This window comes from Falco cherrug, chromosome 19 (genome assembly GCF_023634085.1).
Source record: "Falco cherrug isolate bFalChe1 chromosome 19, bFalChe1.pri, whole genome shotgun sequence".
Classification (NCBI taxonomy): domain Eukaryota; kingdom Metazoa; phylum Chordata; class Aves; order Falconiformes; family Falconidae; genus Falco; species Falco cherrug.
Window position 1 is genome coordinate 2,840,885 of NC_073715.1, and position 13,153 is coordinate 2,854,037.

The following is a 13,153-nucleotide window of genomic DNA, read 5'->3' on the forward strand; positions in this document are numbered from 1 at the left end:
CCTCCCTCTGCCCCTGGAACAGCAGCCTGGCCATGCTGCCTTTTTCTTCCTCACTGCCTCCCCTCCTCCTCCTCCTTGCAGAAGAACCTCAGAGCTCCCAGCATCTCCTTGAGGCCGTGCGAGCCTGGCGATGCCCCTGCGTGTGTTGAACCACCCTTGCTCTCCTCCACAGGGACACGGTGGGAGGCAAAGCAGAGACACGCAGCTCTTCCCTTGCACCTTTCTGTGCTAGGAACATGCCACCGGCATCACTGGCTGCCCAGAGCCCCTTTCTGGGGACGGTTTGGATGCATCCTGGTTCGCCTTGACCATTGCCATAGAGTGGGATCATGTGCAGCCACTCCAGTGAGCAGCTCCTTTGTAAAAAAGGGGATTAAAAGAACCCATTGTCATCTCATTTCTGTTTGTTTCTGTTCTTCTCAATGCAGAAAAGTGTGGAGCGTGTGGTCCTGGCTTCGCCTCGCCTGTGGATGCGATGAAAGGCAAGTCTGAAATCCTGGGCAGGCAGGGAAGAGCCCTGTGCTGCCCATGATTTAGATGATGATTAAAACAACGCTTTCCAGAGGGCATTATCAATTAACTCCATTCTCCAAGGAGGCTCCCAGCAAGCATTAGGGAAGCGATGGTTTCGTGATGGTTTCGCTTCTGGCCTGTCCTGAGGTCAAACATCAATCGCATAATGACAGCTTGGTGTCAGAACAAACCTTCTTAGGTTTCACGATGGCTTGGGATGGGTCATAACCTGCAGAAAAGACACTTGTGGCTTCCTTGTGCAAAACCAAATGGGATTTTTGAGTTTCTCAGAGGCGACTGTATTGCTATAGCCCCACAATGCCACCACAGGAGCTAAACACAGGGAGGGAAGGGGAATAATCCTGATTTTCCATTGCACCCTGTTCCTGATGGCTGGGAACACAACATGGCAAAACTTCCTTGTATAAAAAACAGCCTCCCGGGCTGCTTCCTTACAAGTCTGGACACTGCCTGCGAATCCTTCTTGCTGTGTTGCCGAAACGCTGGTGCTCTGATGTGCAGAGACTGATGAATGCATCATCTCCAGCTATCCCTCCCTTAATCCTCTTCTCTAGGGCTTAGCAAACGCATCCTTGAAACCCTGGAGAGCTCTGGAGCTTGCTCATGATCTGTGGTTCCGATCCCTGAAACGTCTTTGAACCAAGAAAACAATGAAGAGATGAGTCTTCAAAACATCCCCGCGTGTTGGCAGGGCTGGACAGTGATTTAAAATTAATAGCAAATAGCACAAATCCCACTGACTCTGCCACTCTGGCAAGTTCCCTTGGGAACTGTCTGGTTGCTTCAGTGGTGCCAAGTAACTCTGGCACCCAGCAAGCTCTTCCACACAGACATCTGGAAGGTCAGGCTCCAAGCAGCTGGCGAGAAGCTCCTCGGTGTGCCCTGGGTGCTGGGGTTTGGATCAGACCCCAAGGTCCCAAATCCCCTCTCTGTCCCTGCTTCCCACTTGCTTTCTCTTCCTCAGCATTTCCTAAGCCAGCTCTTCCCCACCAGCCCTCACTTTGGCAGTGCTTTATCCTGGCACAGCCTGGAGCGGTACCACCTCCGCAGCCCCGAGGAGGCTCGCTGGGGTCTGGATCAGTCCAGCAAAGCCGATGGTGCTGCCTGCCCTGGGCAGCACGGGCAGTGCAGGCAGCAGGGGCAGTGTAGGCAGCACAGGCAGCGGCTCCAGCTGGGGCAGCAGGGAGCGTGGCAGACCTGCCACTCTGTCCCGCTTTCAGCTGGGATGGAGTTGATTTTTTTCTTAGCAGCTGGTGCAGTGCTGGGACATCCCTGGGGCTGAGCCCTTCCCTTCCCAGTGGGATCCCTGTAGGCAGGGAGCTCTCACACCATGGTAGATTTTCACAGCTCGGCAAGACAGGGGGATGGCGAGGGGCTGGGGGGGGCTTTCTGCCTTTGGCTTCCATCTGGCAAGCACTTCTCCGGTGCTTCAAGGCTTCTCCTGTGTGGCTGCAATGGAAATGAGGCCCAGTGTGGTTTGATTCCTGACTGATAGGGCTGGGCAAGGGCTGGCCCGTCCTCGCAGGCACAGGGTGATCCCAAAGCCGTGGACTTCCTTAGGGACTCTGAGGCCCAGAGATCCCTCCCCAGGGCAGGGGATCCGAATAAGCCCCAACTCCCGCAGGACAGAGCCCAGCCTGGTGCCTCTGGTGTGGCCGAGATGGAGATCCAGCTGCCCCACACGCATGGGGGAACCCGTCAGCTCCCCGGGAGGGCGATCGGGCCTGACCGGAGACTCCTGCAAGGGGCTTGTTTTGTCATAGGTGGTTCTGCCGATGCTCACGCAACGTTTCTGTCTTGAAAGGTCCCCGGGAGGAGATTGTGTACGTGCCCTGCATCTACAGGAACACTGGGAGGAAGAAACCTGACTTTCTGGCCACTGTGGATGTCGACCCCAAATCTCCGCACTACTGCCAGGTACCAAAGGCTTTATCTCGGGACTAAACTGGCCTGGGAAGCAGCTCGGTGCTGGTCCTTCGTGCTCCCAAAGCTGCTGGCTCCGTACCGAAGGCTGGTGCTTGCCCAGTTCTCCCCGAGGCTCTGAGCCTCCCTGTGCTTACAAAATGCACGTAAAATCCGCTTCACACCCCATCCTTCATGTCCCCTGTCACGCCACTCCCCTCCGCGGGGTGAGACTCGCCAGAGGCATCCTGGCCCTCTAGTGATGTCTGCAGCACGCTGAGCATCTCGGTCCGCCCGCGGTCCTGTGCTCGGCAGAGGAGAGACTGGTGTAGGCAGGGCTGGGGGCTTTGCAGGTGATCCACCGCCTGCCCATGCCCAACCTGGGGGATGAGCTGCACCACTCGGGCTGGAACGCCTGCAGCAGCTGCTTCGGGGACGCCACCAAGAAGCGGAACCGCCTGATCCTGCCCAGCTTCGTCTCCTCCCGCATCTACGTGGTGGACGTGGGAACCGACCTGCGGGCTCCCAGGCTTCTCAAGGTACCCGGGAGGCGGTGCCGGTACCCCGGACAACCAGGGTGGTGGCTTTTGGCTGTGGGAGAGCCAGCCAAAGAGGCTTCGGGGTGTGTCAGAGCTCTGCAGCGCCTTGGTGGCAGTATGGGAAGGCTGTGGAAGGTGCTTGTTCTCCTGCTGGTGTGCGAACACTGAGTTCTCCTCGGTGGGCACCATGCATGGCACTGCCCGGTGGGTGCACAGCCCGTGCCTCACCCGTGCCGTGTGTCTCCGGAGGAGCCCTGGGCATCCGTGTGCCACTTGCCCTGAGCCTGGGTGTGGGGGCCCCACTGGTGGCTGGCAGCTGGTTCCTCAGGGCGCCCCGTGTGCCGACACGCAAGGGGACGCAGGACCGAGCACGCTCACCACCCCTGGCTGCGTGGCAAGTCCCGTCTTGAGGTCAGGCAGGAGCCGGCCACAGGCTGACAACCGGCCTGTGCACCTGCGTCCAGCGTGGCACGAGCAGCCTTCTCACCCGGGACCGCCTGGCACGAGGGACGTGACGGTGACGGTTCCTGTGACCTGCCGGCAGGTTGTCAACTCGGAGGACGTCTTCTGGAAGTGCAACCTGGGCTACCCCCACACCTCGCACTGCCTGGGCAGTGGTGAAATCATGATCAGCACCCTGGGAGACCCGGCCGGCAGCGGGAAAGGTACCCCAGTCCCCCGGGGAGAGGGGCAGGAGGAACAGTCCCCCCATCCAGAGCTGTCCTGGGGGCTTCATCCAGGTCCCCCAGCCCCTCCAGCAGCCTGCTCCGCAGCGGTGGATCTGTCTGTTGCTGTTTGTTTTACAATGTGTAAACGGTTGACCTGGGTGGTTTCCTCTCCACCAACGTGGTTTTGTTTTTGCATCAGGCGGCTTTATCCTGCTGGATGGCGAGACCTTTGAGATTAAGGGGAACTGGGAGAAAGGGGACAAGATCCCCCCAATGGGTTACGACTTCTGGTACCAGCCACGCCACAATGTCCTGATCAGCACCGAGTGGGGGATCCCAAAATGCCTGGGGTATGGATTTGACCCGAATGATCTGAAGAAAGGTGAGTAAACAGCGGTTTAAATACTCCGGGAGAGAGATGCTGAGCAGCACCGCAAGGCAGCCAAATCTCCAGCCTACCCTGTTGCTGGTGAGAGCTGGCACTAACAGGCAGAGAGGACCTGTCCAAGATGAATTCCACACCAATTCCTACGCATCCCATGGGTTTCAAAAAGGCCAGCCCAGCCCACCTGAATGCACTTCAGATGTGAGCGGCAGAGGTTCAGCCCAAGGCAGCCCCTGAACGCTGGTGCTGAGCTGGACGTGGGGCTGGGTCTTAGCCGTAGGGACGAAGGATGAGGCCCTGCCTCAGCCCAGCTCCCGCCCAGAGGTCACACCGCCCTTCCCAGCCCTGTCCCAGTGGGATGGTCCCCACTGGACGCTGGGCATCCTTCCCGTGGCTTTTGCCAAGGTCCAAAGCAACTGGTGTGTGCTGGTGTGGAGACCAGGGGGTCTGCGGAGCTCGAGGGGCTGCGAGCTCACCTGAACCATAGCACATCTGCCCGAGACCCTGCGCCTCGCAGCATCTCCTGTGACCCCTGCTCTGCCCTGCCCCAGGGCTTTACGGCCGCCGCCTCAATGTCTGGGACTGGACCACTCACACCTACGTCCAGGCCATCGACGTGGGCGAGGATGCGGCCCCCCTGGAGATCCGCTTCCTCCACAACCCCGACGCTGCCGAGGGCTACGTGGGCTGCACCATCAGCAGTGCCATCCACCGCTTCTACAAGACCGAGGTACGTGCATCCCGTACACCGGGGGCTCGAGGGAAAGGGGTGCTGCCCCTCAGCTGACCAAGCCGTGTGCTGCCACGCAGCATCCCGCTTCCCGCATCCCCCACCGTCCTCCCAGCCCACCTCTGGTCCACGCCACCTCCCTGTGCCGTGCGGCTGCCTCTGCACCAGAACATGAGCTGGCTTGGGGGAATCTCACCACAGGACTTGTCCTGACTGGCAGCAGTTTAGGCTAAAATGATTTAATTTAAAGATTTATTTATGCCTTTGTTGCGGACTTACAAAAGCCCAAGCAATGTTCTTCTCGGTGTCTGTTGTTGTGTGTAATGGTGAACTGGGTGAGCAGAGAGAACATTTTTCACCAAACCAGCTCATCTGGCTGGAAAATTAGATGAGTTTTTGGCCCCAAACACCCTCCCTCCAGCCCCAGAGCCCATCCTCCCTATGGCTCTGCAGAGCCAGAGGTGGCTGGCAAAGCAGCAGAGCTACAGCCCTAGGGGTTAGGAGTGGTGGATGTGCCCACACAGCATTGGCCCCAGCATCAGGTCTTATCCTGCCTCTCCTGCGTGTGCTGAGCCCCCTGGGGCCGTGCTCTGTCCCACACCTCCCGCAGCAAGGAGACTGGGCAGCCGAGAAGGTGATCCAAGTCCCCAGCAAGAAAGTGGAGGGGTGGCTGCTCCCGGAGATGCCAGGTCAGTCCAGGTGCTGAGGGGCTCCCGGGTTCCCCCGGGCGCTGCCGTTGCCGCCGGTGGTTTGCGCAGCTCTGTCATACCCTCCCCAAGGCTTCATCACCGACATCCTCATCTCGCTGGACGACAGGTTCCTGTACTTCAGCAACTGGCTGCACGGAGACATCCGCCAGTACGACATCTCCGACACCCGCAAGCCCAGGCTGGTGGGGCAGGTGAGGCAGCGGGGGGCTCCTGGTCACATCCTGGTGCTTTTCCTCCATCTCTTGGGGACAGACGGGATCAGCCCCTCCTCGCCGCCTCAGCCACCCAGACCTTCGGTCTCCTGCAGGTCTTTGTGGGTGGCAGCATCGCCAAGGGGGGACCCGTCACCGTGAGCAGGGACGAGGAGCTGTGGTGCCAGCCAGAGCCATTCTCCATCCAGGTGAGCTGTGCTGCTGGCACCTCACGGGTCTGCTCTACCGTGGTGGCTGTGGCAGCAGCACCGCTGCTGGGAGGTGACGGAGGTGGTCCCTGGCCCTGTACTGCTGCTGGGGGGGACACGGAGGTGGCCCCCTGGCACCTTCTGGCACTGCTGCTTGCTCAGGGGGACACGGAGGTGGTCCCTGGCACCTTCTGGCACTGCTGCTTGCTCAGGGGGACACGGAGGTGGTCCCTGGCCCTGTACTGCTGCTGGGGGGGACATGGATGTGGTCCCTGGCACCCTCCAGCACCGCTGCTCACTCCCAGGGGAAGAGGGTGCCGGGGGGACCGCAGATGATCCAGCTGAGCTTGGATGGGAAGCGGCTGTACGTCACCACCTCCCTGTACAGCGCCTGGGACAGGCAGTTCTACCCCGACCTCATCAGGTACGAAACCTCGACAGACGAGGCGGGTGCTGTGCACCTGGCTGGGGGCTGAACCCCCCCCCAGCCCCCCGCTCTCCCCCGCCCCAGGGACGGCTCCGTCATGCTGCAGCTGGACGTGGACACGGAGCGGGGTGGCCTGGCCGTCAACCAGCGCTTCCTGGTGGATTTTGGGAAGGAGCCCGACGGGCCCTGCCTGGCACACGAGATCCGCTACCCCGGCGGGGACTGCACCTCCGACATCTGGGTTTAGGCCCCTTCAGCTGCCCCCGGAGCCTCTGAGCGCCCCCAAACCCCCAAACACAAGGGCACTCCGGGCGCTCAGCAATAAATCTGGGGGGCTGCCGTCCCCGCAGCTGCAGCATCACGTCTTTAAGTTCTCTCTATGAGCCAGGAAACAAAATATGTGACCGAACCAGGGCTGCAAGGCCGCCAGCCCCTCTGAACCGATGGGGTGTTCTTAGTGCGCCCCTCGTGCTGCTGCCTGTGTTCCCCTGAAAAAGCAAACCTGGTTTGTATGCTGGGGCTGGCACCAGCGCTGCCTGCGTGAACATGGGCTGCATGCACGCATGGCAGGTATGCACCGCACGCACACGCCCAGCATATGCAGCACACGCACACATATTGCATACCCATGCTGCATGCCATTCATGCTTACACACTGTGCACGTACTGCGCAGGCACCTGCTGCCCACAGGAACACACTGCACACACGTGGTGCGCACACATGCGTTATGCAGGCATCACATGTGTGCACTGCACACCCACACACCACATGTGCACCCACACATTGCATACGCACTGTGCACACAGAGTGTGCACACTGAATGTGGGCCTTACACCCACTGCATGTGCAGGCACAGCACAGACATTGCATGCACGATGCATGCACACTTGTTGCACGCAGGTTACATGCACGTTGCATGCACAGACCCACTGCACACCCTTTGCAGGCACGATGCATGCACAGACCCGCTGCACGCACATTGCACACACGATGCATACACAGACACGATGCACGCACATTGCACGCACGATGCATGCACACCCTTTGCACGCACGATGCATACACAGACCTGCTGCATGCACATTGCACGCACGATGCATGCACACCCGCTGCACGCACGTCGGACACACGTTGCACGCACACGCGCGCTGCACGCGTGTTGCACGCGCCCGCGTTGAACGCAGACGCACCGCACGGGCACGGGCTCGTTTACACTTGCGCTTCCTGCTTCGGCCCCACCAATCAGAAGCCTGTTACTAGGCAGACTTCAGCTGACGCACGACCACTCCGGAGGCCGACGCCGCTTGTATCCGGGTGGGAAAACCGGCGCAGCCAATGGCGTTACAGGACAGCGCCGTATCCGGGCGGGCCGGCGGCGGCGCAGCCAATCAGAAAAAAGCGGCGGCGGGCGGCGGGCGCGTCCCGCCGGGGCGCTGCACTTTCGGTTCCTGTTGCGCGCGGGGTGGCGGCGCGTGGCGGGGACAGGCCGCGCCCCGGCTGCAGCCGCCCGCAGGTGGGTGCGGGGGGGGGGCCCGGCCCGGTGCGACCCCGCTCCCCCCGGCCCGGCCCGGTGCGACCCCGCTCCCCTCGGCCCGGCCCCGGCCCCTCCCCGGCAGCTGGCTGCGACGGGGCCGCGCTGTCATGGAGCCCCCGGCTCCCTGGGCCTGCCCCTGGTGTCCCTGCCCCTGAGGATCTGCCCTCCCGGTGTCCCTGGGGACCCTCCCTCCTGGTGGTCCTGGCCCCATCTCCCTGGGGGCCTTCCCTGATGGTGTCCTTGCCCCTGGGGGTCTGCCCTCTTGGTGTCCCTGTCCCTGGGGCCCTCTGCCCGCTTGGCGTCCCTGTCCCCATGCCCCTGGGGCCCTCTGCCCGCCTGCTGCCCCCATCATCCCTGCCCTCCTTTCCCCGTGCCCCCAGGGACTGGCACCCAGACCCCACGGGACTGTCATGGTCCCCCACAGCACCCCCAGCCTGGGGACCTGCCCCTCTGTCCCGTCCTGGGCACGCTGCTCGCTGGTGCCACCCAGACCCCGTGTCCCCTGTCCCCTGCCCGGAGCGGGGTGCCTGGGGCCGCCTGCAGTCCCTGCTGCTGGAGACACCCCTCCTGGGACCCCTGGGGCCATTCCCATCCCCTGGTGGCTCCTGTCCAGCTGAGGGAGCTCAGCCCACCCAGCTGGGGCCCATCCTCGGTCCAGGGTGGATGGGGGCCACGGGCAGGCGCGTTCCGGGCTGCACCGAGCCCCCCAGCCACCCCCCTCTGCCCTTCTCCCTGATCCCAGGCCGGAGGTCAGCCCTGCGGGGGCTCAACAGCTCTGAAGGGGGTTTCTTCCCTTTTTTTTTTTTTTCAACTGTGTCTGGTTTTCACTTCCCAACAGGAACCAAATGTGATGGCTGACGAAGAGCTGAGTGCCCGAAACCCCAGGAAGGGAAGCTTGTCCCCCAGCAGCGCCCGGGGCAGCACCGCCGAGTCGAGCACGCTGCTGCAGGAGCTGAAGGGCATCATCTCGTAAGGGCAGCGCTCGCTTTTCCCGGGCACCTCTTCCCGTTACTCTGAGCCTTACCAAGTGTGGGTTAATTTAATAAAGTTGATTAATGTGCAGCCCCGGGGCCCAAAGGGGTGAGCTTTGTGGTGCCATGGCACGGCCTCAGGCATGCCCTGCTCGCTCTGGTGCTGGGTGCTGTACGCGGGGCACAGCCCCGCGTCGCCAGCTGCGTGCTGCCTGTTTCGGGTGCAGAATCAATTCAGGGCTTCACAGTAGTGCATACTGTTCTACTGCAACCCTGTGGGACGTGGTTTTACGCCTGCTCTGCTCTCCCTGGGGTTAGGGTAGGGCACAGAGCGCTAGAGCAGGGTGGTGGGCACACAGGGAAACGCGGAGCGTGGGGAGAACGGGCTGTGCTGGCCCATGGGTGCAGGTGGCCTTTGGCTCTCGGTGCTCCAGTATCCCCGTCTTGGCATTGCTGCTCACGCTGGGGCGCACGTGTGGGGTCTGGGAGGGCGCGGGGACGGCACTGTCCTCGGGAGCTCTGGGGAGGGGGGTTTGAGGAACACCCGGGCACTGCGGTGTCACCCTGCCCTGCACTAACGCCGCTTGTCTCTGTCCCGCACAGCAAATCCGTGCAGAACAAAGTCGACGCCATCCTGGTGAGTGCCGCGGCGGCATGTGGTGCTGGGGGACTGAGCGTCTCCATTTCTCTCCTCTCCCAGCTAAACTGAACCCCGGGGATTTGCCTGACCTCATTTCCCATCGGGTCAGGGTCTGGCTGTGGGGATTAGCCCCGAGAAGCCCCTCGCCAGGGGGTGGCACCCGCTCCCCCAGCCCTGTGTGGGACGACCCTTTCCAGTCCCCTCAAGGGGCAGTCTGTGGCTTCGTTGACGTGGCCCCCTCGTACGCAGGCTGTGCCCACACTGGCAGAGCTGCTCCGGTCTCAGTGCCCCATCCGTTACTGCCGTTAGGAGTGTAATGAGAGCGCCGCCTGCATCAGGTGTTTCTCATTTTGGACCCTTAACCTTTCTTTATCTCTGGTCTGTTCTCCCCCTCCCTGTGGACTCTTTGACCGTAGCAAGATGTCCAGAAGTTTTCAGACAACGACAAGCTCTACCTCTACCTCCAGCTGCCCTCGGGACCAAGCTTGGGAGAGAAGAGGTGGGTGCTGGAGCGAGCCAGGGCCGGGGCTGGGAGAGCAGGGGCTGTCAGGGTGATGGGGGATACAGATCACAAGAGGCCAGGGAGAGAGTGGCACAGCTCTGCCTTCTCCTGTTCTGCTTTTCTACTAAATGTTTGTCTCCGGCTTCCACGAGAGCAGCAGTAGCCTGGACCTGAGCTCGCTGAGCACGGCCGAGTACATGCACGCGTGCAACTGGATCCGGAACCACCTGGAGGAGCACACAGACACCTGCCTGCCCAAGCAGGACGTTTACGACGCCTACAAGTGAGCGCAGGGGCTGGCCTGGTGCCAGGAGCGTCCCTCCCTGGGGCCGGGTTGTCCATCGAAGCCTGGCGGGGAGGTCGGCTCAGAGCCTGGGATAGTTTGGGAAGGGCCCAGCACAACGCGGGGTTCGGAGACGAGCCGCATCAGCAGGGAGAGTCCGTTGCAGAGGGCAGCGAGACGGGCTCGATGGCTTTAACCCCCAGCTCTCCCCGGCAGGCGATACTGCGACAACCTCTGCTGTCGCCCTCTGAGCACCGCCAATTTCGGCAAGATCATCCGGGAGATCTTCCCAAACATCAAAGCCCGACGGCTGGGAGGCCGGGGACAGTCGAAATATCCTTCTACATGCCTGGCTGGCCAGGGCAGCCCGGGGAGCTGCTCGGGCTGGTGGCAGCAGCCGCTGCTTCTCCAGCTTCTCCCATTTACAAGTCTGTGTACGAGGTGGTATTTTGTGGCTTCTAAGGGGGTCTGGCTCCTGGTTTTTCTGCTCCTGAAGGTTCAGCTCAGTTGTCCCCAGGGCTTGGAGTTGCCCTGTCCTTGCCGTACACTCGGGGTGGCCTGGGGTAGCTGGCGGCGGGCAGGGAGCCCCCCGAGAACGGGGCAGCCCGGCTTGACGTGGGGCCGGCTGCCGTCGCACCTTGGAACAAGCCCATCGTGAGCCCCGCAGCCGCGTCCTGTCGAGCTGTGACCCCATTGCGGCCGTGTTCGTGTGACAGCAACAGACCTTAACCCGGCCAAACGTACTGCTACAGCGGGATCCGGAGGAAGACAGTGGTCAGCCTGCCGCCCCTGCCCAGCCTGGACCTCAAAGTGACGGAGACTGTAAGTCCTTTGCTGCCCCCACGGCTTGGCTGCTGTGGCGTTCTTTTGGTGGGGTAACGAACTCGTCGCTCGTTAGATCTGACGAAGGCAGGGGGTGGAGGGACGCCCACTTCGGGAGCAGGTTCTGCTCTGTCCTGTGAGCCTCCCCGAGGGTGGAGGGGGAGCTGCCTGGCCCCGTTTGCACCTGGGGTGTCGTGTCACCGGGGGGGCTCATGGCTTGTCCCAGCAGCAGCAGTCGGAGCTGACGGACCTGGTGCAGTCCTACAACAGCGAGGTGATGGAGGCAGCCTGTGCCCTGACCTGCGACTGGGCCGAGAAGATCCTCAAGCGTTCCTTCAACAACATCGTGGAGGTGGCCCAGTTCCTCATCCAGCAGCACATCATCAGCTCCCGCTCGGCCCGCGCTGACCTGGTCATGGCCATGGTGGTCTCAGGTGGGTGGGATGGAGCCCCGGCCCCGCTCACACCTCGGGGGCTCACCCGGACCCCCTAGGGGCACAGATGCTTTGGGAGATGGGGTCCCCTGGGGCACGGGGTCCCCTTCCAGCTGCCTGTGGCGTGGCTGAGCTGCTGCCAGCCCTCATCCACGGCTGAGCTGCCGAGGGGCCGTCCCACCTTTGTCAACTGCGCACCCCCAGAGAGCGCGGAGAAGATCCACCGTGAGAGTCGGACCCCATCGACGGTGAAGAACGGTCTGGACACTCCAGAGAGCAGCGACCGGAGCCAGGGGCAGGTGAGACCCCACCGGAGCCGGGTGGGGAGCCAGGACCCCCTGGGTCCCCCGCAGCCTGAGGGGGCACGCTCGGGGAAGCAGCCCGGCTCCACCGCGACATCTCTCTGCCTGCAGATCAAGAAGGACAGCGGCCCCAAGCCCCCCATCCCACCCCGGCCTGAGAAGAAGAAGCCTGCGGAACCCCCCAAGCTGGCCAGCAGCCCCCAGGTGAACGCCCTGGTTGCCCGCCTGCCCCTGCTCCTGCCCCGCATCCCGCCGGCGGAGCGACCCACGGCACCCGGTGCTGCCGCCGTCCGTTCCTCCCCTCCTGTCCTGGCGCCCAAAATCACGGCTGCCCCCCTGGGGGGCACCGTCAAGGTGGCCCTGCCGCTGCCGGTGGGCACGGCCTCCCCCTCCCTGCCCCTGGGGCTGGCCCCGGGGGCCAACGGGCCAGCGGGGCTACTGAGCCAGCAAGCCGCCGTGCCCGTCCTCAACGTCCTGCTGCCCGGTGTGGGCGTCCCCGCGGCTGAGAGCCCCGCCAACCCCCGGAGCGCGGGGAGTGGCGAGGGGCTGGGCCCCCCAGACTCGCAGCGCCCCAGGGCCACCAAGCGCCCCCCGGAACCGGCCGCTGAGGCTGCCCCGCAGAAGCGGCGACGTGGGCGGCCGCGGAAGAGGCCAGAGGAGGTGGCTGCGGGGGAGACGGAGCTGCACCGCGGGGTGGCTGCGGGTGCCGATGGCGGTGGCGGTGCCATCAGCCCCCTCGGGGACGGCCGGGCCGGGGGCTCCCTGCCCACCCAGGTCAGCGTCATCCAGGATGGCAGGGCCAAGGTCGCTGCTGATGGCCACGAGCCAGCGGCGGAGGAGGACGTGGTGGCAGCACAGCGGAGCCTGAGCGAGGCCGGGACCCCCATGGGTGATGGCGGTGCTGCTGGGGGCTCCAGTGCCCCCCAGGATGGGGGGGAACCCCACATCCCCCCACACGATGGACAGACACAGGCAGGGACTGGTCCCCCTGCTGCTGCCTCCCAGTCAGGGGCTGCATCCCCTTGTGCCCCCATGTCCCCGGGGGGGTCACCGGCGTGGGTGCGGCTCTGCGCCCACCCTGGTTCTTAGCACCCCCCCAGCTGCCCCCCAGGACCCCGCCGGGTGCGGGTGCCCCCCGTGCCCCCCATTAAAAGCTGAGCACTCCATCCATCTTGTCCTGTCTGTGGGCCGTGGCGGGTCGGGGGCAGCGGTGGGGCTGTCCCCCGGTGGGGGGGGGGGGTCCTGGGACCTCGGGGGGGGGGGTGGGGTGCTACCTTCGCCCGGGGGGGATCAAGGGCGGGGGGGGGGCATGGGGAGTGGGGGTAGCAAAGGGGGGGATGGGACAGCCGTGCCTTAGTCTCCCCTCGGG

The 13,153-nt window shown here is 63.4% G+C and overlaps 2 protein-coding genes across 5 annotated transcripts; both read left to right on the forward strand.

The window, feature by feature from the left end:
- Positions 1–436: 436 nt before the first annotated feature.
- On the forward strand, positions 437–7,115 carry LOC102047069 (methanethiol oxidase-like). Its single transcript, XM_005442618.3, has 11 exons — positions 437–482; positions 2,339–2,451; positions 2,790–2,975; positions 3,520–3,640; positions 3,843–4,025; positions 4,580–4,758; positions 5,369–5,447; positions 5,538–5,659; positions 5,776–5,868; positions 6,174–6,292; positions 6,380–7,115. Exons 1-11 carry the CDS (start codon positions 476–478, stop codon positions 6,540–6,542), a joined length of 1,365 nt encoding a protein of 454 aa, XP_005442675.2. The 5' UTR covers positions 437–475; the 3' UTR covers positions 6,543–7,115.
- A 148-nt stretch (positions 7,116–7,263) lies between these two features.
- RFX5 (regulatory factor X5) lies at positions 7,264–12,950 on the forward strand. Of its 4 annotated transcripts, none has more exons than XM_055696650.1 (10): positions 7,270–7,809; positions 8,669–8,799; positions 9,405–9,438; positions 9,858–9,940; positions 10,101–10,226; positions 10,443–10,559; positions 10,967–11,048; positions 11,278–11,482; positions 11,687–11,781; positions 11,896–12,950. In XM_055696650.1, the coding sequence occupies exons 1-10, from the start codon at positions 7,330–7,332 to the stop codon at positions 12,871–12,873; spliced, it is 2,331 nt and encodes a 776-aa protein (XP_055552625.1). In that variant the 5' UTR covers positions 7,270–7,329; the 3' UTR covers positions 12,874–12,950. The 4 variants fall into 4 exon arrangements, with proteins under 4 accessions (XP_055552623.1, XP_055552622.1, XP_055552625.1 ...); XM_055696649.1 differs by having other exon boundaries at positions 7,272–7,809; positions 11,275–11,482; XM_055696648.1 differs by having other exon boundaries at positions 7,264–7,809; positions 11,687–12,950.
- Positions 12,951–13,153: the final 203 nt, after the last annotated feature.